The sequence below is a fragment of the Panthera uncia genome (assembly GCF_023721935.1).
Source record: "Panthera uncia isolate 11264 chromosome E2 unlocalized genomic scaffold, Puncia_PCG_1.0 HiC_scaffold_19, whole genome shotgun sequence".
Lineage (NCBI taxonomy): Eukaryota > Metazoa > Chordata > Mammalia > Carnivora > Felidae > Panthera > Panthera uncia.
In genome coordinates, this window is record NW_026057588.1 from 18,853,216 (window position 1) to 18,875,871 (window position 22,656).

The window sequence follows — 22,656 nt, forward strand, 5'->3', positions numbered from 1 at the left end:
TCACGAACCGTGAGATCATCACCTGAGCCGAAGTTGGACGCTCAATGAACTGAGCCACCCAGGCGCCCCCCACTGTTGGTACTCTTAACCTCAACGCTATAGTGTCTTGACACTGCAATTCAAAACATACTTGATTCCCTGGGGTAGGATTCCAAAAGAGTTTTGCTTTGTTTTTAGGGGGGAAGGTTCTGAAATTGTTTCTCATTGTAGTTTGAGACCCTAACTGTTAAGATTTATATTTTAATAACAACAATATGTTCCAGCAGATAAGAGCATTCAAAATTTTATTGTAAAAACAATATAACATTAAATTATTGAAAAAAAAAACACCATTCATAATCCCAACACCTTCACGAATAGTTTCATTTTTATTTCCTTGCAGATTTTCTCTATATGCCTCACACATATGCCTAACATGTCCATACGGACAGGGGACACTCACTTTGCTTTCTGGCAACAGCAAATGGGCTCTTCAAAATCATTTCGACCAATGGGGGCTTTCATTTGGCTTCTTTACCTTTGTCACATCAGCCTAGGTTATAAACCTAAACGCCAACCAACAAGGATGGCCAAGAGCTCAGAGGAGTGCCGTGGAGTGCCAACTGTACAGAAGCAGTTGGAAATTTATAATTCTGGAGTATTTCTGCATATCTCTTTATATGTAATGAAATCTGTGAAGGGTAAGAATGTTGATCAGGGCATTCACTTCAAATGTGCATAAAAAAGATTAAGAATATATATATATTTTTAAAATCATAAAAGTTGATAGCTGAATCATTTGAGGGTGCCTATTTTTTTAAATACTCTTCTTAACGTTTATTCACCTTTTGAGAGGTGGAGACAGTGTGAGCAGGGCAGGGGTAGAGAGAGAGGGAGACACAGGATCGGAAGCAGGCTCCAGGCTCTGAGCTGTCAGCACTGAGCCCGATGTGGGGCTTGAACTCACGAACCGTGAGGTCGTGACCTGAGCCGAAGTCAGACTCTTAACTGACTGAGCCACCCAGGCACCCCTTGAAGGTTCCTTTAATGACTAAGTTATAAATGCTTCACATTACCTATTTTACTTAATTAACAATTTTCATTAGATCATCATTCAAACAGTTGACATGAAGCCTTTAATTCCACGTGGATCTGATGCCTCGTACAAAGCAACCCGTGCTGTGCTCACATTTCACATCAGGTGGCCAATGCAGTTACAGTGCTGAGGGCACCAGGTTACTTACAGAACAGGATTTTCCCAGCCTCCCTGATAAGTGACAGGGTTTCACATCTGTCACGTCGCAGAATCAGGTTAGGTGGCCTGACTGCTGGGTAAAACAAAGTGTTTAATATATAAATAACTAGGCTTTCTTGGACTCAGGCTTATAGTCGGAATTTAAATTCCGAATCTAATTTAAATAGTATACATAAGTAGCATTTACACGAATTTATTTTAAGTCCATCCACTAATCCTGATATGTACGAAAACAACAGTAAGCTCAGTTCATTCTGATTTTTAAAATGTCTAGGGAATTTTACCAACAGACTAATTTTAGAAAATAACCACCACACTGTGATATTTTGTTTCAATGTGTACCAAACCAACAACAACCCCAAATCCCCAAACAAAGTAACGCTTTCTTGTTGAACTTCATTCTGTTAAATGTTTTAAACTCTGGGAGGGACCTTTGCCACAATCAGCCAGGACTCCCCCAATTTCTCCATTGAGGGAACTGAGGCACAGGGAGGTCAGCGACTTATCTGAGGTACTTGGAGAGAGAGGCAGAGCCCCTGCCCATCACAGCTGGTCTGGCCTTGAGGGAGGAGGCAGTCCCCAAAGGAAGACAGAGGCCAGTCCGAGGCAGTCCCCAAAGGAAGACAGAGGCCAGTCCTTCAGTTCTTAGGCTGACATACGGGCTCACACTTTGGGGCTCGCACCTTGAACAAGCATTCATTACAGAAAGGACAGGTGCATCTGAAAAGCTAACGGCACAACTAAAAATGTATCCATGTGCAGGTTGCAAAGGAAAATGCAGCATTACCAGGATCCTCACGCAAACCCAAACTCTCTAACCAAAACTACTTGTCATTTGACATCATACATGTCTTACGTAGCTTACTGTAAACCTTGTAGGTAAACCTACTGTAAATCGTGCAGGTTATACTCTGAATTTTACTTGCCAAAAATATTTCCCTTGCAGCATTGAAAAGCCTAAGTTCTTAGAATACATAAGAATTTTCCAGGCATATTTTTTCTTTCCTACAAACATTCCTGTTTTTTTAAACGACTAACAATAGTTCAAAGTTTCTGTAAGTGCCATGGCGTTCCATTTGTCTTTCTTCTCAGTCAGATAAAACTGTACTGTTTTCCCAAAAGAGAAGTCAGTGATATTTTCTCCTTACAGATATTTATCATAAACATTTAACTCTGGAAATAAAGATCTATCCTTTAACTTGTACCTGTAATTTGGGAAACTAGCTGTTTTTTGCCATAGTTTCTAGCACTGACCTCATCATGCATACCCTATATTAAACATCTTGAATTTGGGGTTTTTTTCCCCTACGCTTGTATCATGGTATGAAATACCAAATGTTTTTAGAAAATTAATGACTTTGATATCATACATCTAAATTGAATCAGGCTTCTATCAGAAAGCGATGCCTTGCATTATATACATAGAAACGAGAGCAGAGAGCTATAGTGAGAGCAGCCTATAGCTCAAACAGAAAGTGATTTTGCTTGCCTCACATAGCAAAAGTTCTAGTAGGCAATGTTTTAACTCCAAATAATACCAAATATTCCTAATGCTTAAAACTTCCAAACTCAGAATTGTTTAGGCTAACAGGTCCATTGAGCTTTTTTGTGTGTGCAGATGCAACATTTAATCACTGATTTCAGTGAGCAGAGGACTCTCGGAATTAGGTACACATCTGATTGCACATATAATTAAATACCCAAGGATCTGCCAAGTGAAAGGCCCACAGACCATGGCAAGAACAAAGAAATGTGTCCTAGTTGCTTTCTATGGATTACACAACGTCTGATGGATTTTGTTCTCCAATAGGTTCTGCCGAACAATTTTTTTTGTTGTTGTCATGAAGCAAAACAGTTTGGTAAGAACAGAAGAGTTACTGTATTAGAAACAGAAGAATATACTTAGGGCATGGTTTTAAAGGATATTTTCCAACATTGGGTCACAGAATACCCCAGCCTCCTCTTGTCTGGGAGAACTGAGAGTTTGGGGAAGGTAATAGAGATTCCATGTTGCCTATGTGTATGGGAGGAGCGGGAGGGTACTTAGGGAACTTTTTGGGTTGTCTCTGAAGGTACCCTGAACCTTCAGATGCAAAAGAATTTGAGCTGGCCCCTATTCAGATGAGGCAGAAGGTGTTCCTTTTATTAGCTAAGGTCATAAAACTTTTAATCGGCTTAAGACCTTGTGGGTGTTTTAAAACCATTATCACAGACACGCACGCAAACAGATCCCATGCTTTCACTGTGAGGTGCTGGAATCTGGGTGCTCAGGAAGGGTGGGAGGAAGTTGGGCTGGGAGGCTGGCCCTTAGGACCGCCAAGGCTGCAATACTTGTATCTGCCCCTACTCCTTGGCCCTCCAAGCTGTCCTTGTGAAACTGTCAATTCCCTTCTCTGGTCCCCTTTCCCACCTTTAGGGTACAAAAGAAAAAAAAAAAATCCTTGTCAGTTTTCAGCCAAACCAAAGTCTTGGGTTTTATTCCAAATTACCCTTGGAGAGTTAAATGCGTGCGTTTTCTCAGCCTTATTTCCCCAACGATGTTCTCTCTGCACCACAGGCAGAGGTGGTGGCACTGCTCAGGTAAATTCCAGCCTGGGTCCCAGGGTTTTCCACATTCTTTATTGAGCAAAAGAAGCAGGGGCCACTCAGCTTCGTTCTGGTAGTTTATGCTATAACCTGCCTTTGAGAAGGTCTATTTTAATAATAGATGTAGATTTACTAACTTAAACATGTAAGTAAAGACCACTATGTTTGACTCATTGGCACGTATGGATTCGTGGCCAAATGTCCTTTACCAAAAAACCCAGCTTTGATAAGACAGAACAATGTTATATGGTTTTTCTTTCAAATGGTTATTGTTTTTAAAAAGCTGCTGAAATTCTGAGCCAAAGCTTTTGCATTCTAACCCAGTCTCAGGGCTAACTGGCTCAAACTGACATGAGACAGTGAGGTTTTCCCTCTCAGGGTCAGTGTGAGGGTCAGGGAGCTGTGCAGCTTCCTCCAGAGCCAGCTCTCCTACTGGCTAGCAGGCAAATTCCAAGGGATAGATAGGATTAAGGGCTCCAAAGAGGATTCTGCAGCCCTCCCCCAAAGGAGGATCAAACACTGGTCTAGTTTTGGAACAAAAAATAAACCCCAGCAAAGGAGAAAGTGCGTCTTTAAACAGCATGTGTCCCTTCCCAAAGCTCGTGCCCCTTCCAGGCTGGCTGGGGAGAGCCCTTTTTAATAGGCAAGTGTGTGCAATGGATCCAAGCATGGGAGGGCAGGCTCGACATGCCTTCTCTGGTTTCCTAAGTAGGGTCATAATTTGCGGGGGAGGTCAGCATCCCAAACCTCTTCCCGCTGCTTTTGGTAACTAATGGATAAACTCTGCCAAGAAGCTCAATCGTGCACCATAGAGATAGCACTTTGCATGAATGTCTCTGCACACTCTCCTAAGCTTAGGCCCCAAAGGATTAAGGTAATAAAACCTGCTTACATCTTCTTACAGTTTTGTCCAGGAAACAAAGTCACCACCCACACAGAGCAAAACAACCCCGCCCCCACTCATTTCACCTCACCCCCCGTTCAAACTGCCCCCCGCGCGGACAGTGGGAATCGCTGGTAGAGGTGGGGTAATCCGACTCAGACTCCGTTGTAAACGCGCCCCAGCTGCACAAGCGGTAACCCATTAACTTGGAATCTAGGGTCACTGTGGACGGTTTTCTATTAATAGGGGATAAAGCTGCTGCATACATTAGCGGTAATGCCCTGGCCGCCCGCGCAAAATTAACTCCTCACAGGCCAGCACCAGGCAACAATGTTCTGCCCAGGCAGATGTGTACACACACACACACACACACACACACACACACACACACACGGCTTTAGAACCCCTTCCCTTAAACATGCCAGATCCCACTCCCATCCAGAGTGCAGGCAGTGGCAGTCGTTCCTGAAGGATGTCTTCGGGCAGGGAGCGGCGGCGGGTAGAGTCTTCTGTCGGTCAGCTCAGCTTCGCCACGCAGATGGCCAGGGCCACGGCCGCCAGCAGCACGGCGCTGAAAACGGTGGCGGCCAGGGCCTTGCTCACGTCGCAAGGCCCGGTGCGCTCCTGTACAGACACGACGCCCACCGAAGAGGCGCCGACGCTGGACAGGAGCTCGGCGCCCGCCGTTTGGCGGGCCTGCACGGTCCAGCGGGGCACGTTGACCTTCATCTCCATGTCGTTGACCATCTCGCTCACCTGAAGGATCTCCCGCTCCAGCTCGCGCAGGTCGTTCACGTCGAAGTCGCGCTCCGCCTCGTGCCGCAGGCTGCGGGCGCTCAGGGCGCGCGCCGCTACGCCCGCGGAGCCGCCCGCTACGCCGGTGCGCACCAGCGGCCGCCGCGGCGCGTGCAGCGGGAACGCGGTGCCCAGGGCCAGCGCACGCCGCATGTCGGCTTCCAGCAGGTCCAGGCAGCCGGAGAAAGCCACCCAGAGGCGCTCGAACTCCGCGCGCTCCTCGGCGCCCAGGCCCCGGTCGCGTAGCGCGGCCGTCAGCCGGGCGCGGATGGCCACCGCCAGCTCCTGCGCCTTCTGGCGCGTCTTCTGCAACTCCTCACGCAGGTTCTGCGAGTCTGCCGAGCCGCCGACGGTCAGCACCAGGTGGTGGTAGCATGCGGTCGTCTTGTTGAGAGCGTCCAGCAGCGCCTTGCACTCCTCCCTTGCCATGGCGGTGCGCTCGGGCGCAGCCCGGCCGCCCACACCCCTCTTCGCCCCCAAGCTCTCAGCGCGGCAGGACGCGGCCGGCCACGAGGGCAGCCTGGGGCCGGGCGGTCCGCGCGCTTCTCATGGCCCGAGACAAGCTCGGCGCTGCCGCTGTAGACAGAACCTCTCCAGCCCCACGACGTGCGCCTCCGCGGACCGGACGCAGAGACAGAGCCCCGTTAGCTATCTCTCATCCCCTCGTCCATCGTTTCCTGATGCACTCCACACTCCAAGTCACACGCCGAGTCTCTGCACCGCCCTCGCCTCCACGATGGTCCTCTGCGAAGCCCGGGTTGCGGTCCCCATCCTTCTCCCGTGCCGTCGCCAGCGCTAGCGGCCGCCGAGCCGCGCGCGGCGCCTTAGCCACAGCCGAGGGCTGCGGGGTCGGGTTTCTTAGGATCCGCCCACCCCCGCCCATCCTCGCGGAGCGCTTGCAACCCTTGGATCTGGGATAGGCGGGGCCCCGCGCGGGGAGGTCACGTGTAGGTCCCCCATCTCCCCCTCCTCTGCATCCCATTACAGATTTGGAGACTAGCCCTCGGGAGTTCCAACCCTCCAGTATCGTAAAGATGGGGAAACCGAGGCACAGGTAAAAGGGAGCCTAAATCACGCGACGTCCGTACAAGTGGGGGAACCAGAACCCAGGGACCCTAATTCCTAGACCCCTTCATTGACGTAGTGGTGTCCCTTGTAGGACAGGAGGACTTCGTCCTCCGAAGCTAGCAGTAAAGGGTGATCCACAGGGCGGGACGACTCCCTGATGCTCCTTATCCAGATCCCGCCCGCTTTCTAGGGACCAAGCTTGGACCCCACCTCTAGTGTCTGATCAGCTTTCGGCCCCGCCCCCTCCCGTTCCGGGCACGCGCAGTCCGCGGCTCCAGGCTGGTCCCGCCTGAGTAGGAAGCGCTGTGCACCGCCTGAGCCCCACCCCGGCTGGGCGGGCTCAGTGATTGCTCTGTGCACACGTCACTCTGGGTAAGGGCTGTCGCTCATTGGCCTGACCAGGTGCGGCTCCGCCCAACGGCGGAGTAAAGGGGTGGGCGGTGGAGCTGAACTGCTGCGCTGGGGTGGTGGGCACCGAGGTCCGAGTCGAGGGCCCGGGAGGTGTCGCCGCCGCTCCTGGAAGGGCAGGGAGTGAAACTATGTAGCCTTTTAAGTAAGTGTCCTCCCTCTTGTCTCCTTCCGCGCCTCCCTTCCTCCGGGACGGCTGCGCCTCGGGGCCTAGTGGCCGGGCGGGGCCCCAGAGCTGGAAGGGGGAGGGGCTCTTTTCTCACCGCCGCGGGAGCCCCGCGGCGCCCCAGGCTGGGCTGGCTGCCCCTGGACGGCCACCCCAAGACCCCAGTCCCTCGCTAGCTGGGCCGCCCGCCCGCGCTCTCCGGGTCCGATCGGCAGCCGGGCTCTTTCTGCCCTTCGTGTGCGGAGTGGGGGATGGCGAAGAATGCGCCCTCTGATCCCCATGACTACGGGACGGGTCAGCGGGTGCGGGGGCTGTGAGCTCGGACTTGGGGGCAGTGGGCGGGGCCGTCGCCCCAGCGCTGAGTGGCCTCGGTGGTTTGCTGACTGCCTGACTCGGCGGCTGGAGGGGGAGGATGTGGGTGGGGGTCCGGAGCCTCTGGCCTTGTGGTCCCGGGGGGGGGGGGGGGGGGGTGGTGGTGAAGGCGCAGGGAAGGAGGAGGGAATCCCTGTCAGTCAGTCGTCTTTCGTCCTGCTGGGTAAAATTTACTCCAGGAAAACTTAAGCACCAAGAGATGTTCCAGATTCTGGGTCTGTTCAGTTCTTTTCGTTGAACGTAGACTACTGTGGGCTCTTGAGCCAGGCATGGCCCCTGGAGATGTTGGGGACTTGGGCACTGGAAACCGAAGCCTGTGCTGGGCCATCACGGAGCAAGTGACCCGTCTTCCTTGAGAATTTAGGACATACAGGGAGGGAGGGGCTGGCGAGACTGGAGGGACTACTACATCGCATGTTTGCATGCGAACTGGCGTTTTCCAAGTTTATGGGTTTCGTGGGGGAGAGTACCCTATTTTGATTAGCGCAAGCCTCCCGCCAGCCCCAGAGAAGAGCAGGGAATCTTGGTGAGATATTAGCGTTTTGAGTCTGCCTCCCCCAGCATGGTATTGAGGCAGTCCAGAGGATCCAGAGCGCTTCACCCCAGGGTTCCCTCTCCCTGAGCTCTCTGTCCTTTTATCTATTGATTTGGGGCCATTTGGGGCCAGGGCTTGGATGATCCAGGCCGTGGCCATTCTCTGCTGTGTGGCTCTTAGCCGCCCACTGGCCACATGGGGCCATGGCAAGGGAAGAGTAGTTTTCAAGACAAAATGGACAGGAGGGAGAACCCATCACTTTGGGGAGCTTTGGGGACAGTGGAGGGAGGCGAGGCTACTGAGATCGGTGGAAGGCCAGAGTGAGAGGTCCTTAATGCCAGGTGGAGAAATTGAGAGTTCGTCTAGTAGGGAGTTCAAGTACGTAAGTCCTTGAAGAATATAGTAGCCCTCTTTAATCTGTGGGGGATGTTTTCCAAGACCCTTAATGGATGCCAGAAACTTTGGATAGTACCCAATCCTATACCTACATACTTATGATGAGTTTAATATATAAATTAGGCACAGTAAGAGATTAACAAAAATAATAAAATAGAACACTTATTCATGAGGCACTGTGATAAAAGTTATGTAAATGTGGTCTCTCTCAAAATATCTTATGGTACCGTACTCACTCTTCCTGTGATGATGTGAGATGATAAAACGCCCACGTGATGAAATGAAGTGAGGGGACCCGATACGGGTTATTATGATACTGTGTTAGCTACTGTTGACTTTCTGACCGTACGTCAGAAGGAGGATCTTCTGTTTCCGGACTCCAGTTGACCATGGGGAACCAAAACTGGAAGATGAAACTGATGGTAAGGGGGACTACTGTACCATACAGACCTCAGTGTTGCAAAGACCACTTTCTTATCTTTTCATGTGGACCAGTATGAGTAAGGTCAGGAGGCAGAAGCCCCTGAGGGAGAAGTGCAGGATGGGAGCAGGGACAGACACTTGTGACTAGCCCCAGCGACAGGAAAGCAGTCGGGGCTCTGAAGTGGAGAAGCTACCGGGGTGAGCTCTCTTGACTTTGGCTTGCCATCTGAAATCTTCCTGCCTGGCATCATTGCCGGGAGAGCAAGCAGTAGTGTCTGCAGTCAAGGTCTTCTTGATTGTGTCTCCTTGTAGCTCTTGGACTGCATTGCCCTCGTGAGGGCAACCGCTGGGTCTGTGCACCGTTAGTGTTTCTGTGGGGGCTCTCCCTCCATTTGTGAATTGTCAGAATTAGATTGGTGGCCAGTAACTTAATCCTCTCCTAGAGGAGCAGAGGAATGTGGCCATGTGATGATAGATACCAGACCTCGAAAGGATTCAGACCCAAATCCAGACCTTCTACGTCTGCGAGACACCGAGACGCGGCCCTCGGAACTCCCACCTTTCTGCTCAGGATTCTGGCAGGAGTTGGGTGCTGGTGCCTCCTCCGGTAACTTCTGGAGCGGGGTGATGGAGTGGTGTTCTGAGGGGCGGTTGTGCTCCTCCGAACTCTCCTGCTTAGTGGTCACACCCCTCTTCCAGCTCTGAGGCCTTCTCTCCCTGTGTGGCCCTCCACATTCCAGCTGTCACTGCGTATGGCCAGCTCTGAGCACAGTTTGTTTGTGGCTTTTTGCCAGTGCCTGCATAGCTGCCTGGGGCCAGATCCTCACCCTCCCCTGGATATGGGCAGTAGATTTTCAGCTCCTATGAGAGATGACGCCTCCTGGGGAGCTTGAGCTTCCTCTAACACCCCGCTATCATTTTGTTCAAGTGGACGACACAGATACAGCATGCCTATGGAGAGTCAGCTGGCCACAAACAGGCTGGAAGCTTTGAAGGAGAGCTTTGAGAAAAGTATAGATAGGATCCACAGATGTTACAGGCCGGAAGGACATAAGTGACTGTAATGCCATACGTTACACCATCCAGCTGCTTCCATTTGCTATTAAATATAGATGAATTAGAAAGTTTTGCCCTTTTGCCTTTCCCTTCTGAATCACAGATGAAACTAGTTGGAGAATGTTGCTCATCATTTGGAAAATATGCCTGATCAAGACCTTTGGTGAGGGCCCTGTAAGGGTGGGAGCAGCCAGAGCAGTGACATTTCAGCCGGGAGTTTATCTCTGGGAGGCACAGACATTCCCGTGTTGGATTCTGCTGAGCGAAGCTGCACGCTGTCATCAGATGGTCCCTGACCACCCAGCCTCATCTAGGCTGATGGGACGGTTGAAGACCACAAAACCACAAGTGTGCACACCACGTCTTGAAATGTCCGGTGGTAGTTTGAGACCTTGCCTGGCTCTCCTGTTCATAGGGTCACCTCAGATAACTCATGTTCAGGGGTATTTGTTATCTGTGACTAATTTCACATTGGAATTGCTGTAAATCATCCCATCATTTGAGCTTTGTCAGGGACGGAATTTTTTTTCTTAAAGGAGTTTTATAAGAGGATTTACTCCTCTTTCCAGTTTTATGAGGAAGAATCCATTTACTTTGCATGTTATTTTAAAATCTAAAGCTAATTCTTGCAAGTAAACTTGTTCAGGATGTTAACCTACTTTAAGTATTTACCTCTGTATGAGAATTCCATTCTGGCATTAAGCACCAGACTGCATCAGATTATTATATGTTTTTAACACTGGGACGAAAAGGTGGACAACAGTTCTGGACAGAGCTCTTGGAATCCTTACTCCTGGACAGAGGGTTCAGTCCTTGGCAACCAGGAGGAATGATGTCCAAGAGAAAACAGATGACTTGGGACTGAAACACAGCAAGCTCTGTCCCATTCACCAGCAATGCTTGTTCAGTCTTGTGTGTTTCGTGCATTTGAATGGAATGTTTTTCTTTTTATAAATGTTTTTTTCATTTTATTTCTTTTTAGAGAGAGAGAACACACAAGTGGGAGAGGGGCAGAGGGGAGAGAGAGAGAGAGAGAGAGAGAGAGAGAGAGAGAGAGAGAGAGAATCTCAGGTAGGCTCCATGCTCAGCACAGAGCCCAACATGGGGCTCGATCCTACGATGTTGGGATCATGACCTAAGCCGAAATCAAAGTTGGACGCTTAACCGACTGAGCCACCCAGGTGCCCCTGAATGGAATGTTTTGATGTGGCCTTCAGGGGCCTTCCTTTACCTTGCTGCCCCTCTCTGACTGGCATTATTTGGATTCTTGTATTTTCCTGGACTCACTCATCTGTCAAGAGAAGTTTACTCTTGGGTTTCTGTTCCTGCTTCCCAAGCCCTTGTCTTACTCTGGTCCTTGCCAGGGAGGCCTTCTCTGCTCCCCACCCCACCCCCTTTCTTTGCTTCTCCCTTCTCTTGTCTGGTCCTTACCTGCCGCAGCGCTGCTCTGGGTTGGTTTTACTCTGCTGATACACATTCCTTGCCTCCCAGCCAGGTAGTCACTTCCTCCATCAGAGTTTGCCCTTGTCGCCTCCATCTTGGGCGTCGAGGTGTGGACGCTGAGCCGGCACCTTGTCTGAGAAGCAGAAGGAGTGTCCCTTCCCAGCTTCATTCTGCCCGTATCTCATCCTGTCTCTCATGCGGTTTCTGTCCAAGGGGTGTTTACTTTTGCACTCTGCTGCGTAGAACCAATTGTGTCAGAAACCAGGAAGAATTTTTGTTTTCTTGTGACTCTGTCCCAGCAAAGTCACATTATCCAGTGGTTCCGGACTCGTAAAAGGATTATTTGGACTCCGGTAATAATTGAATTCAACAATTCAGATACCTGAATTGTTCAGGTATCTGAATTGTTGCAGAGCCGTCTCTGGGGTCCAGGAAGGGATTATATGTAGCCTTTTTCATGCTAGGCTCTTCCCCTAAGGGGATTTGCAGGGAACTCAGGCAGTCCCCAGGGTGGGGCTGTCCCCTGAGGCAGTCCCCAGGAGGGCCTGTAGCAGAGACTGTTCTGGCTGGACCAGACCGGGGGAGTTCAGTGTAGGGCCTGTGTGGCTGTCTGTCATGGTGACTTTTCCTTTGGGGGAATCTGTGCATCTGTGACTCATGAAATAACCCCAGGCTTATTTATTTTACACGATGAGTGTAGTTGTTGAAGGGGTGTATGTTAGAATAAATTCTGACATGTGTGTAACCTCGAATGGGCCAAACGTGCCTCAATTTCTTCATCTGCAGCATATGGGGGCTAATGATACCAACAGTTGTTTTGAGCATTAATTATAGTTAGTTACCTATAGTTATTATGAACATTAAAATGGGATGAAGGTACATAGACGTTATCACAGTGCCTGAACGAAAGAGGCTTTCAAATAGTTGTTTTTGTTTTTTAATGTTTGTTTATTTTTGAGAACGTGCAGGCAGGGGAGGGACAGAGAGAAGGAGACAGAGGATCTGAAGCGGGCTCTGTGCTGACAGCAGAGAGCCCGATGTGGGGCTCACACTCATGAACTGCGAGATCATGCCCTGAGCCAAAGTCACTCAACCTACAGAGCCCCGCAGGTGCCCCATCAAATAGTTGCTATTTTTATCATTAGCTGAAACTGATAGAATTCATAATGTATGTACTTATGTCAACTGTCCTGGTATTTTCCCAAGAAGGCATTTTGGAATATTGTTATATAGTAAGAAAGTAATTCAGTTTTTCACTCCTATTTCATTCATCTTATTGTATCAGGGGTAAGTTACTTGATGTTCTTTGATAGTTGCTAATTTTCCCTTTTCAGTGAAGGGGTCTCAGGCTCTGGTTCAGAGTGTTTGGCAGGTAGTGGTATTTAGCAAGGTTTTAACGTCAATTGTTTTTATAATTTTTAAGATTACATATTTTATAGGAGTGATACTGTTTTTATATTTAAAGTTGTAATAAGGGTTCTTTTTAAAATAAATTTTAGAGGCGCGTAGGTGGCTCATTTAAGCGTCCAAGTCTTGATTTTGCTCGGGTCGTGATCTCACTGTTAGTGGGATCGAGCCCCACATCGGGCTCTATGCCAACAGCAAGGAGCCTGCTTTGGATTCTCTCGCCTCTCTCTGCTCCTCCCCTGCTTGTGCTTTTCTCTTTCTCTCTCAAAATAAATAAATAAACTTAATAAAAATAAATAAAATAAAAAAATTTTTTAAACGTTTATTTATTATTAAGAGACAGAGAGAGACAGAACATGAGCATCGGAGGGGCAAAGAGAGGAGGAGACACAGAATCCAAAGCAGGCTCCAGGCTCTGAGCTGTCAGCACAGAGCCCGATGCGGGGCTCAAACTCACAAACCACGAGATCATGACCTGAGCTGAAGTCAGACGCTCAACCGACTGAGCCACCCAGGCGCCCCTAAATAAAATAAAATTTAAAAGACTGTAGGTGTTTAAAGGAATATGTCAAACATTAGCAGTAGAGTCATTGTGTATAATTATGCAGATTATTTACTACCCAGGTGCCCTGCCTAGGGGTGGGAGATATTGGCAAACTGGGGCTGATAAATAGCCTGTGAGCTACTTACCAAGCCATGTGCCGTGGCATAGGACTGTACCCACTGGGAGGATGGGGTCCCTTTTTCTGATTCTCACAAACACACCATATGGGCCAGCAGTAAGTGGTGGTATACTGGTATGCAGTATGGCAAAAATACTGAAAGCGGCATGTAAATGGGAATCCTGCAAGACAGGTGTTTATATTTATTGCACTGCCTGAGATGGAGGCTCAGATTCTTTTTCTGTTCCCATTTTTCATATTCCTCTCTGATAGCTCAGGGACACCACACGGATGTATGGTAAATGGAGTAGACAGGGGCAATGGAAGCTCCATTCACAACAGGAGAAAATCTATACAGAATATACAAATAATGTTTAATAAATGTTGTATACAATCTATGATTTTTATGGAGAAAATTTAATTGGAGGACATAGAAGAAGAGATACAGGGAAAGACATACCATGTCCATGGATGATGAGATTCATTATCATAAAGATGTTGACTTTCCAGTCCATAAATTTAGTGCATTTCTAATAAAAATCCCAAGAGGATTTTTCATGGAATTGATGAACTGATTTTAATTTATATGATATTGCAAAAAGTTAAGAAGAACCAGACAATTTTGGAGAACAAGGAGGGAGGCCTTTATGAGACAGCAAGGCTTATTATGAAGCTATAGTCATGTAAAACAATGTGGTGTAGCCCTACTCTGTCCAGTATAATAGCCACTAGCCATATGTGGCTATGGAGCACTTGAATGTGGCTAATATGAATTGAAAAGTGAATGTAAAGTACACACCAAATTTTGAAGATTTAGTAAGAGTAAAAAAGAATGTAAAATGTGTCATTAATAGTTTTAAAAATTGACCACATGTTGAAAATATAATATTTTGGATATATTAGGATAAATATATTATTAAAATTAATTTCACCTTATATTAAAAAAATTTTTAATATTTATTTTTGAGAGAGGGAGAGAGAGAGTGAAAGCAGGGGAGGAGCAGAGAGAGAGACACAGAATCCAAAACAGACAACAGGCTCTGGGCTGTCAGCACAGAGCCCGATGTGGGGCTTGAACCCACGAACCGCGAGATCATGACCTGAGCCAAAGTTGGATGCTTAACTGACTAAGCCACCCAGGTGCCCCTCACCTGTTTCTTTAAAAAAAAAAAAATTTAAAAAAATTTTTTTAATGTTTATTTTTGAGAGAGAGAGAGCAAGCAGGGGAGGGGCAGAGAGAGAGGGAGACACAGAATCCAAAGCAGGCTCCAGGCTCTGAGCCGTGAACATGGAGCCCAGTGTGGGGCCCGAATTCATGAACTGTGAGATCATGACAAGAACAAAAGTCAGATGCTTAACCCACTGAGCCACCTAGGCGCCCTGAAAAAGTAAATTTTTTTTAACGTTTATTCATTTTTGAGAGAGAGAAAGAGAGAGAGAGAGACAGAACGCGAGGGGGGGAGGGCAGAGAGGGAGACACAGAATTGGAAGCAGGCTTCAGGCTTTGAGCTGTCAGCACAGCTGGAATATAGCAAAGGTAGCATTACTGGCCAGTGTGAAAGTGATCGACTATTCAAAAAAGCATGATGGGACAGTTGGCTTATGCTATGGACTGAATTTTTGTGCCCCCACCCTGCCATTCATATGTTGAAATCCTAATCCTTAATGTGATGGTATTTGGGGGTCAGGCGTTGAGATTCATAGGGGTTAGATTAGGTCATGGGGCCCTTGTGATGGAGTGAACAGTCTTGTAAAAAGAGGAAAAGACAGGAGAACTCTTGCCATGTGAGGACCCAGCGAGGTGGTGGCAGTCTACAAACTAGGAAGTGGGTCATCAAGAACCAAATCTGCCAGGACCTTGTTCTTGGGCTTCCAGCCTCCAGAACTATGAGAAGTAAATTTAAGCCGCCCAGTCTGTACTTTTTGTGTTAGTAGCCCAAACAGCCCAAGATAGCTTACCATATAGGAAAGAAATTAAATTAGATGCCTAATTTATAGTATATATAAAAACGAAGATTCTTAGGAATTATAGTGATTATATTTATGGTTTTGGAGTTGAAAGGATATGATTTCAAGTAGTCTGTGTTGCATAGTAAACCAGCCCAAAACTTAGTGGCTTAAAACTGCCACGATTTATCATTTCCTACTATTCATGGGCTGGCAGGCTGGTTCTTCTGCTAGTCTCACCTGGACTCACATGGCTGGTGGGTGGGCTGGCTGGCTGTACTCACTGGACCACATGGGCCTCTCTTCCCCTCATGGTCCTTCATCCCACGGGCTTCTTCTTCTTCTTCTTCTTTTAATTTTTAAAATGTTTTTATTTATTTTTGAGAGAGGCAGAGCATGAATGGGAGAGGGGCAGAGAGAGAGAAGGAGACACAGAATCTGAAGCAGACTCCAGGCTCCGAGCTGTCTGCACAGACCCTGACACAGGGCTCGAACCCACAAACCGTGAGATCATGATCTTAGCCAAAGTCAGATGTTTAACCGACTGAGCCACCCAGGCGCCCCTCACAGGCTTCTTCATAGCGTGGTGGTCTTAGGGTGCCAAGAGAAAGGGTGTGGAATCTGCAGTCTCTTGAGGCTGACACTCTAAAATCCCAGAGCATCACTTCTGTCTGTTGGTTGGCTAACGCAGTCACAGGGCTGGCTCAGATTCACAGGGGTGGGGAGGTAGACTCCACCTTCTGAAAGGGAGAATGAAGTCACTTTGCAGAAAGGTACTCCAGATGATAGGATTTCCTAAGATCCACAAGGCACTGACCATTAAGGCAAGGGTTGACAGGTTCAGCCACATTAACATCAAACACTTCTATTTCTGAAAACATCCATTTGAAAAAATGAGGAGACAGGTCACAGATCGGGAGAAGATATTTGCAAGACCTTTTAGTATCCAGATGCATAAAGAACTATAAATGGTAAGAAAAAGGCCAACAACCCATGTAAAAAGTGGGCGAAAGACGTGATGAGGCAATTTATAGAACATAAGGAAATGACGTTCAATTTGTTTTTCTTTTTCTTTTTTTGTTTAAGTGTATTTAGAGAGACAGCGTGGGCAGGGAAGGGGCAGAGAGAGAGGGAGAGAGAGAATCCCAAGCAGGCGCTGCACTGTCAGCGCAGAGCCCGATGTGGGGCTTGAGCCCATGAACGGCGAGGTCATGACTGGAGCCAAAACCCAGAGTCAGACGCTCAACCAACTGAGCCACTCAGGAGTCCCGATGTTCAATTTCATTAGAGAAATGAAAATTAAAAACAGCAAAATACTATTTTATACTCCCAGACTGGCAGAAATGAGATAATTGGATAATACTAAAAAGGGTTGGCTAGGATGTGGTGTGAGGGAGGGGTGCAGCCTTGCTCTTTTCATGGAAGTAGAAAGCAGGTGGGTGTACCCTAGACTGCCTCTCCTAGGGACGTTCCCACATATGTGCTCAGGCTATACACATAAGGGCATAAGCGAGTTATTCCAGCATGGTTTGTAATCCCGAAAATGTGGATGCAATATATAGGATATCAGATAAATAAATTGTGTCATGTTCCCTTAAAAGAATACTAGACATCAGAAGTTAGTGAAGGAACGTCTGATCTGTATGGATCAGCATAGCTAGGATTTGAAAACTTGTTGATTGGAAGAGGCGTGTTCCAGGATACTTGCAGCGTGAAGCCAAGTATGGAAATTCTGAAGCTCCTAAAAGAATATTTTATATTACTTATGAATGCACGCGTTTTAAAGGAATAGAAACATGAACAAGAATAGTGGTTGGTTCTGAAAGAGGAGGAGGGAATGGGATCAGAGGGGCATAGGGGGATTCCAGTCTATTCTGATAGACTTCTTAAAAGAAACTCTGAGGCAAATACGCAAAGTGTTAAATTTGGTAATCCGGGTGGCAGGTTTCCATTGTTCCTGTAGGCTTAAAGTATTTCATTCAAAATACACACATATATTTAAAATGTCATAATTTTGGTCACAGAGGATGTTCTAAAAATAGCCATTTTTATTTTTTGCAGTGATTTGGAGCTTAAGATTTTCAGGATGTAATGTATACAGTTAGCCAGTAAAACATCTCATCTTGGAATTGGTGGATTATCTTTGATATTTCCTGATGGGGTGTTAAGTCTGTAGAGTAGAATAATACATGTCAGAGATGCTTTTTAGAAGTTGCCAGAACAGGACTTTTCTGTGTTATATAAATCTGAAAGTGGTCATTTACTGCTTTTTCTTTCCTTGTCCCAGGAGACGGTCTCTGCCCCATCTGAAGTCCATATGGCTCTATATGACGAAGATCTCCTGAAAAATCCTTTCTATCTGGCTCTTCAGAAGTGGCGTCCTGACTTATGCAACAAGGTGGCCCAAATCCATGGCATTGTAAGTGCCTCAGGCCTGAGGGTCATCCTTCTCCGTTAGGCGTGGACCAGGCAGCGCCGACGAGGCCAGACATACTGTCGAATTTGGTTAAGCATAGAGGGAGTCAGTTACAAACTTGCTCAGTATAACAAGCCCCTGGCCGCGCTCAGTATGTGAACAAACAGAGAGGGACCACCACGAGCTGCCTCCTCCAGGAAGCCTCCTGGTGTTGCACCAGCCTCGGGTGTAATCCTTTCTCTGATGACATTATTGACAGCCCCTGATGACGTTGATCTCATGGTATTCACCTCTGTTTCTCTTGTCTCCATGTTGACCATGAGGGCCTCTGGGGGCAGATGTCATATTTCCCTCAGGGCCTCAGGCTCCTTGTCTGTGAGGTGTGTGCTCACTTGCATGGCATAAGGGAGCTATAAACGCATTCGTACGTTGCTGTGGAAGGCATTTCCTAAAGGGGAGGACCTGGTGGAATAATCGAGGCATCCAGATTGCAGGAGGAGGGAAGCACATAAGAGAAACCACGGTTTGTCGCTGGTGCGCCTGCTGCCTGCAGGGAGGCAGGCCCCGCAGCGCAGACCTTTCCGGTGCTCGGGTGGTGACAGCGGCGGCCTCTTGTGTACACGGCCTTGTGCCACACAGAATGCTCTGTGCCTTCGGGCTGCTGCCTGCTCGTTTTCTTGCCTTTGTGCTTCTTCACGTGTGTTGCCCTCTTCTCAGACCGGGTTCCTGCTTTGCGGCCAAGGATTTGAGCTGGAGGAGAAGGCAGTTTACTCAGGTTCACTGCACGTTCATTGTTGGCTGCCTTGTCTGGGAAACGGGAGCTGACTTTCACCTTCCCCTTTCTGTCCCGCGGCCACCACACCCTGCTTTCCCCAAGTTCCTCCCCGGTTTTAGGGTCCACTTTGTGATTCATAGATTTGTCCCAGAGTTACTTTACTTTGGTTTGAAGAAGTCACAAAGTTCATTATGTATAATGTATACACGTGTGTGTGTCTATATATGTATGTTCGCGTGCACACACACACACACACACACACACACACACACTAAAGCAACTGAAGACTATAGCTGTTTCCAAGAAGAAAATAAGAAGCTTCTAAAGTTCACCAGAGACACTATCATCTGTTCATTTCACGGCAGTTATTAAATGCTACTCTGAGCAAGGTACCATGTTTAATGCTGAGGGTTCAGCAATAAACAGGAATATATAGGAATATGTTTCACCGTCTTTACCCTTATGGAGCTTAAATTCTAGTGGGGGAGATGGCAAATACGTACTAATTACAGCTGTGGTTCATGTCACAGGGAAGAAGTACAGGACACAAAGCAGATACATTAACTGACCGAATATGGGATGTATGTCCTCCCCATCTCTGTCCTATATTTGAAAAAATACTGTCTAGATAAGAGCATACTACGTGTAACTTTCTCTTGCTCTTTAATAATGCCATGCTGTGAATACCCTGTGGGACCCGTCTGTCTTGCCAGATTGTGTTGCCAGCACGTAGCACGGTTCCTGTCCCCAGGTAGATGCTTTTCTGGCTGCAAGCAGTGGACTCCCACTCGAGTTCACTTCAGTGAAAGGGAAATCCTGAATGTGAACTCCGGCATCTCGGTCACCTTCCTTCTGGCTACCTCAAGGAACAGGAGATTCTTCATAAACTGTGTCATCCCGAGCTCCCGGTGGCCCCCAGGTCCTTACTCCAGCCGCTCCTGAGATCTGCAGGGTCCGGCAGCAGCTGTCTGGGGCCCACATTTCGCAGCACTGACTTTCTGGCCTTCAGTAGATGGGAGAGAATCAGTGAGGCCAGCTTGCCAGCAGAAGTCACAGTGGGAAGGAGCTAACCGCCGCTGTCTGCCTCAGCCCGGTCCCATCTTGATGGCTCGCTCCTGCCCCTCTCAGCTGTGTGATGGGCTAACCCATAGTAGTATTCTGTCCACTTCTGTTGGTGGAATGAGAAAAGAATATTCCAGTAGCCTCTGGAAGAGTACTTAATTGTTTCTGCCACCGCTCAGGGATCCCTGCCGCCCCAGCGGGTGAAAGCTGAATTTCTTCCCATGGGGTTTGGCCATCGGGCCAAGTTTGGCTGCCCCTGAATCAGCCCTGGGCATCAGAGTTGTTTATTGGGCTCTAAAAAACTGTGATCGTCACTTTTGAACATGTGTTCCCCCCAGCCAGGTTTACCTGCCCCTCACACTCCTTTCTAAAGCATAGCTGGTTGGCCACCTCATCCTCCTGTGACAGTGTGTGGCAGCTGAGGGTGCACCTGACTGCCCCCCTCCCCTGCCTCCTCCCTCCTTGAGTTTGACTCCTTTTAAAACCTTCCCATGATTCAGATGCCTGCATCCAGGCAGGCGCCTCCTGCCATCACCTGCTCTCTGACTGGACAGGAAGCTCTTACTCCCCGTGTTTCCCAGATTCCAACCCCAGAGGCCTGTGACACCCCCACACTGCTTCTATTTAATTAGCACCCAGCTAATTATATACTGTGGATTCTTCAGAGTGGGCTGGGCAGGCCCGCTGCTTCCCTGGGGCTCTTGTCCGTGGGGTATCAAGGATTCCCAGGTGGATTAGGGGTGGGGCCATTTGCCTACAGGAAAAACACAAATTTCAAAGGGAGATTAAATTTGTTCCTCTCCTTGCGATCTTTTAATTATGGGGTACGTAGGCTTTTGAGGGCCCGCCTGGGAGCCTGTCAGCATGTCTTCCGAGTTCCAAAGAACTGACTTCCAAGTAAAATACCTAGACAGGCCAGCTGAGGGCACTGAGGTCTGTATTCCAGTTCTCAGCTCTTGTTTAGTGTAGATCCTGCCAACAAACGTTTATTGAGCACCCGCTACGTGCCAGCCCAGCACTGTGCTGGGTTTCCACGATCACACAGGTGGGTGGGGAGCACGGCACGCCTTCAGGGAATTCCAGAAGCAGGCCGTTGGTAGCTCAGAGGAATGAGTGTCAGGACAGAGGTCATCCTGGGCTCCCGTGGAGTGCCTAACGTGGCCTGGAGAGGAGTCCAGAGCGTACCCTGGAGTAGCAGCACGCTAATGCTGATTCTTGCTTTCATTCTACTGTCCTTTATTTAATTACTGTTGTATAAAAATTCTTTATAAAGGGGCTAGAGTAAAAAGTTTTATTGTTAATCTTTGAAATAAGCAGGTCCCCAACCTAGGATCTACTCAGAGACACTAAACTTTGTGGCCTCCACGTAGACTGTAATCTCCATGAGGTCTGCTCAAGAAGTCTCAAGCTCTGTCTTGGGAGGGCCCCCGAGGCGCTTGCACTTGACCCCGCGTCCTGTGGGCAGCTTCACTACTGCTCCTCGTCTCTGCCCTCCAGGGGCTGGCTTCCTTACCCAACTCTCGGCCAGGGAGCCCGTCTCCTGCCTTCTGCCTGTAATGAAATGCTCCAGGCAGCAGCATCTACCTGAAACTGGGGGGCCCTTGATGTTAGAGGACCCCTGATCACTCAACAAACACTCATCGGGTGCCTACTGTATTGTCGAACAGTGAGCAGGAATGGGGATCCAGTACAGCAGGAGCCGGTCACGCTTTATTCAAATCAGGAGGGCAGAGAAGGCGCACGTAAACAGCTAAATAGAATGGAATCACAGTTGGGGTGAGGTTCTCCGAGGCACCTCAGAAGTTCCTGGTCTCTCAAGTGGGACTGTGGGACTCCTTCATCCATGGAGCGGGCATGGGACCATCTCTGGGCCTCCCTGAGTTTGGGCGATAAACAGTCCCCCCCCTGGTGTTCTCTTGCCTGTGCCAGCTCTCAGGTCCCCAGGCTCTTCTTTCTGTGCTCCCTGTGACCATGAGGTTGTTTCTCAATTCATGCTTCTATCTGATGGCCTCCCTTTTCTTTCTTTAAGTTTTACTTGTATTAAAATTTAAAATTATATGTGTTTTAAAAATATCTTTTGTTAAGTATCTCAGTGCCCAACGTGGGGCTCAAACTCATGACCCTGAGATCAAGAGTCACATGCTCTATGGGGTGCCTGGGTGGCTCAGTCGTTTGAGCGTCTGACTGTGGCTCAGGTCATGATCTTGTGGTTTGTGAGATCGAGCCCCGCGTTGGGTTCTTGCTGACAGCTAAGAGCCTGGAGCCTGCTTCAGATTCTGACGCTCCCTCTCTCTGCCCCTTCCCCACTCACACTCCGTCTCTCTCTCTTCCTGTCAAAAATAACAAACGTTAAAAAAAGTCACATGCTCTACCAACTAAGCTTAATATCAAACATTTGATAAGAGAAGAAAGAGTAATATAAAGAGCCCCATGCATCTGTCACCCAGCTTCAGGAGTGATCAGTTCAGTGGCTGGTCACATGTCATTTCTGCTCCCTCCTGCCCTCCGCTCTCAGCTACTGGATTCTTTTGAAGCAAATCCCAGAAAAATTGTGTCAGGTTGTCATGTGGTTTTGTCTGAAGATATTTAGGGATGTGTTTTTAAATGATAAGGACTCTTAAAAAATGTAACCACAATGCCATTATCACAGCTAAAAAATTTCCTTAACGATTCTTCAGTGTTGCCAACTATCTAGTCAAATTTCCCAAACCATCTCGTAATTGTTTGTCTGTTTGTCTGTTTTGCAGTGGGTTTGTTCAGATCAGGATCCAGAGGAGGTCCACAAGTTATGTTGGATTGAGGAGTCTTTAAGTCTGTCTTTTCTCCTCACTGCTGAGCTAAACTGGAGCACGCAGAGCCACACATACTGCGTGTGTGAGATGCGGTCAGTTTTGACATTTGTGTAGCCTTCTGAAACCATCACCACAGCTTTGTGTGTCTTTTTAGTTTTATCTTTCCCTTTCTTGTTTTCTTTCCCTTCCTTCCTTCCTTCCTTCCTTCCTTCCTTCCTTCCTTCCTTCCT

General features: G+C 48.1%; 2 protein-coding genes across 3 annotated transcripts in view; one reads left to right on the forward strand and one right to left on the reverse strand.

The window, feature by feature from the left end:
• Positions 1–263: 263 nt before the first annotated feature.
• RGS9BP (regulator of G protein signaling 9 binding protein) lies at positions 264–6,307 on the reverse strand. Its single transcript, XM_049621830.1, has one exon. It carries the CDS (start codon positions 5,925–5,927, stop codon positions 5,220–5,222), a length of 708 nt encoding a protein of 235 aa, XP_049477787.1. The 5' UTR covers positions 5,928–6,307; the 3' UTR covers positions 264–5,219.
• A 676-nt stretch (positions 6,308–6,983) lies between these two features.
• Positions 6,984–22,656, forward strand: part of ANKRD27 (ankyrin repeat domain 27) — a 53,793-nt gene continuing 38,120 nt past the window's right edge. For both annotated transcript variants that reach the window (XM_049621708.1, XM_049621709.1), the window contains exons 1-2: positions 6,984–7,119; positions 17,669–17,800. In XM_049621708.1, the coding sequence (XP_049477665.1) occupies positions 17,699–17,800 (102 nt within the window). In that variant the 5' untranslated portion in view covers positions 6,984–7,119; positions 17,669–17,698. The remainder of the gene's footprint in view (positions 7,120–17,668; positions 17,801–22,656) is intronic.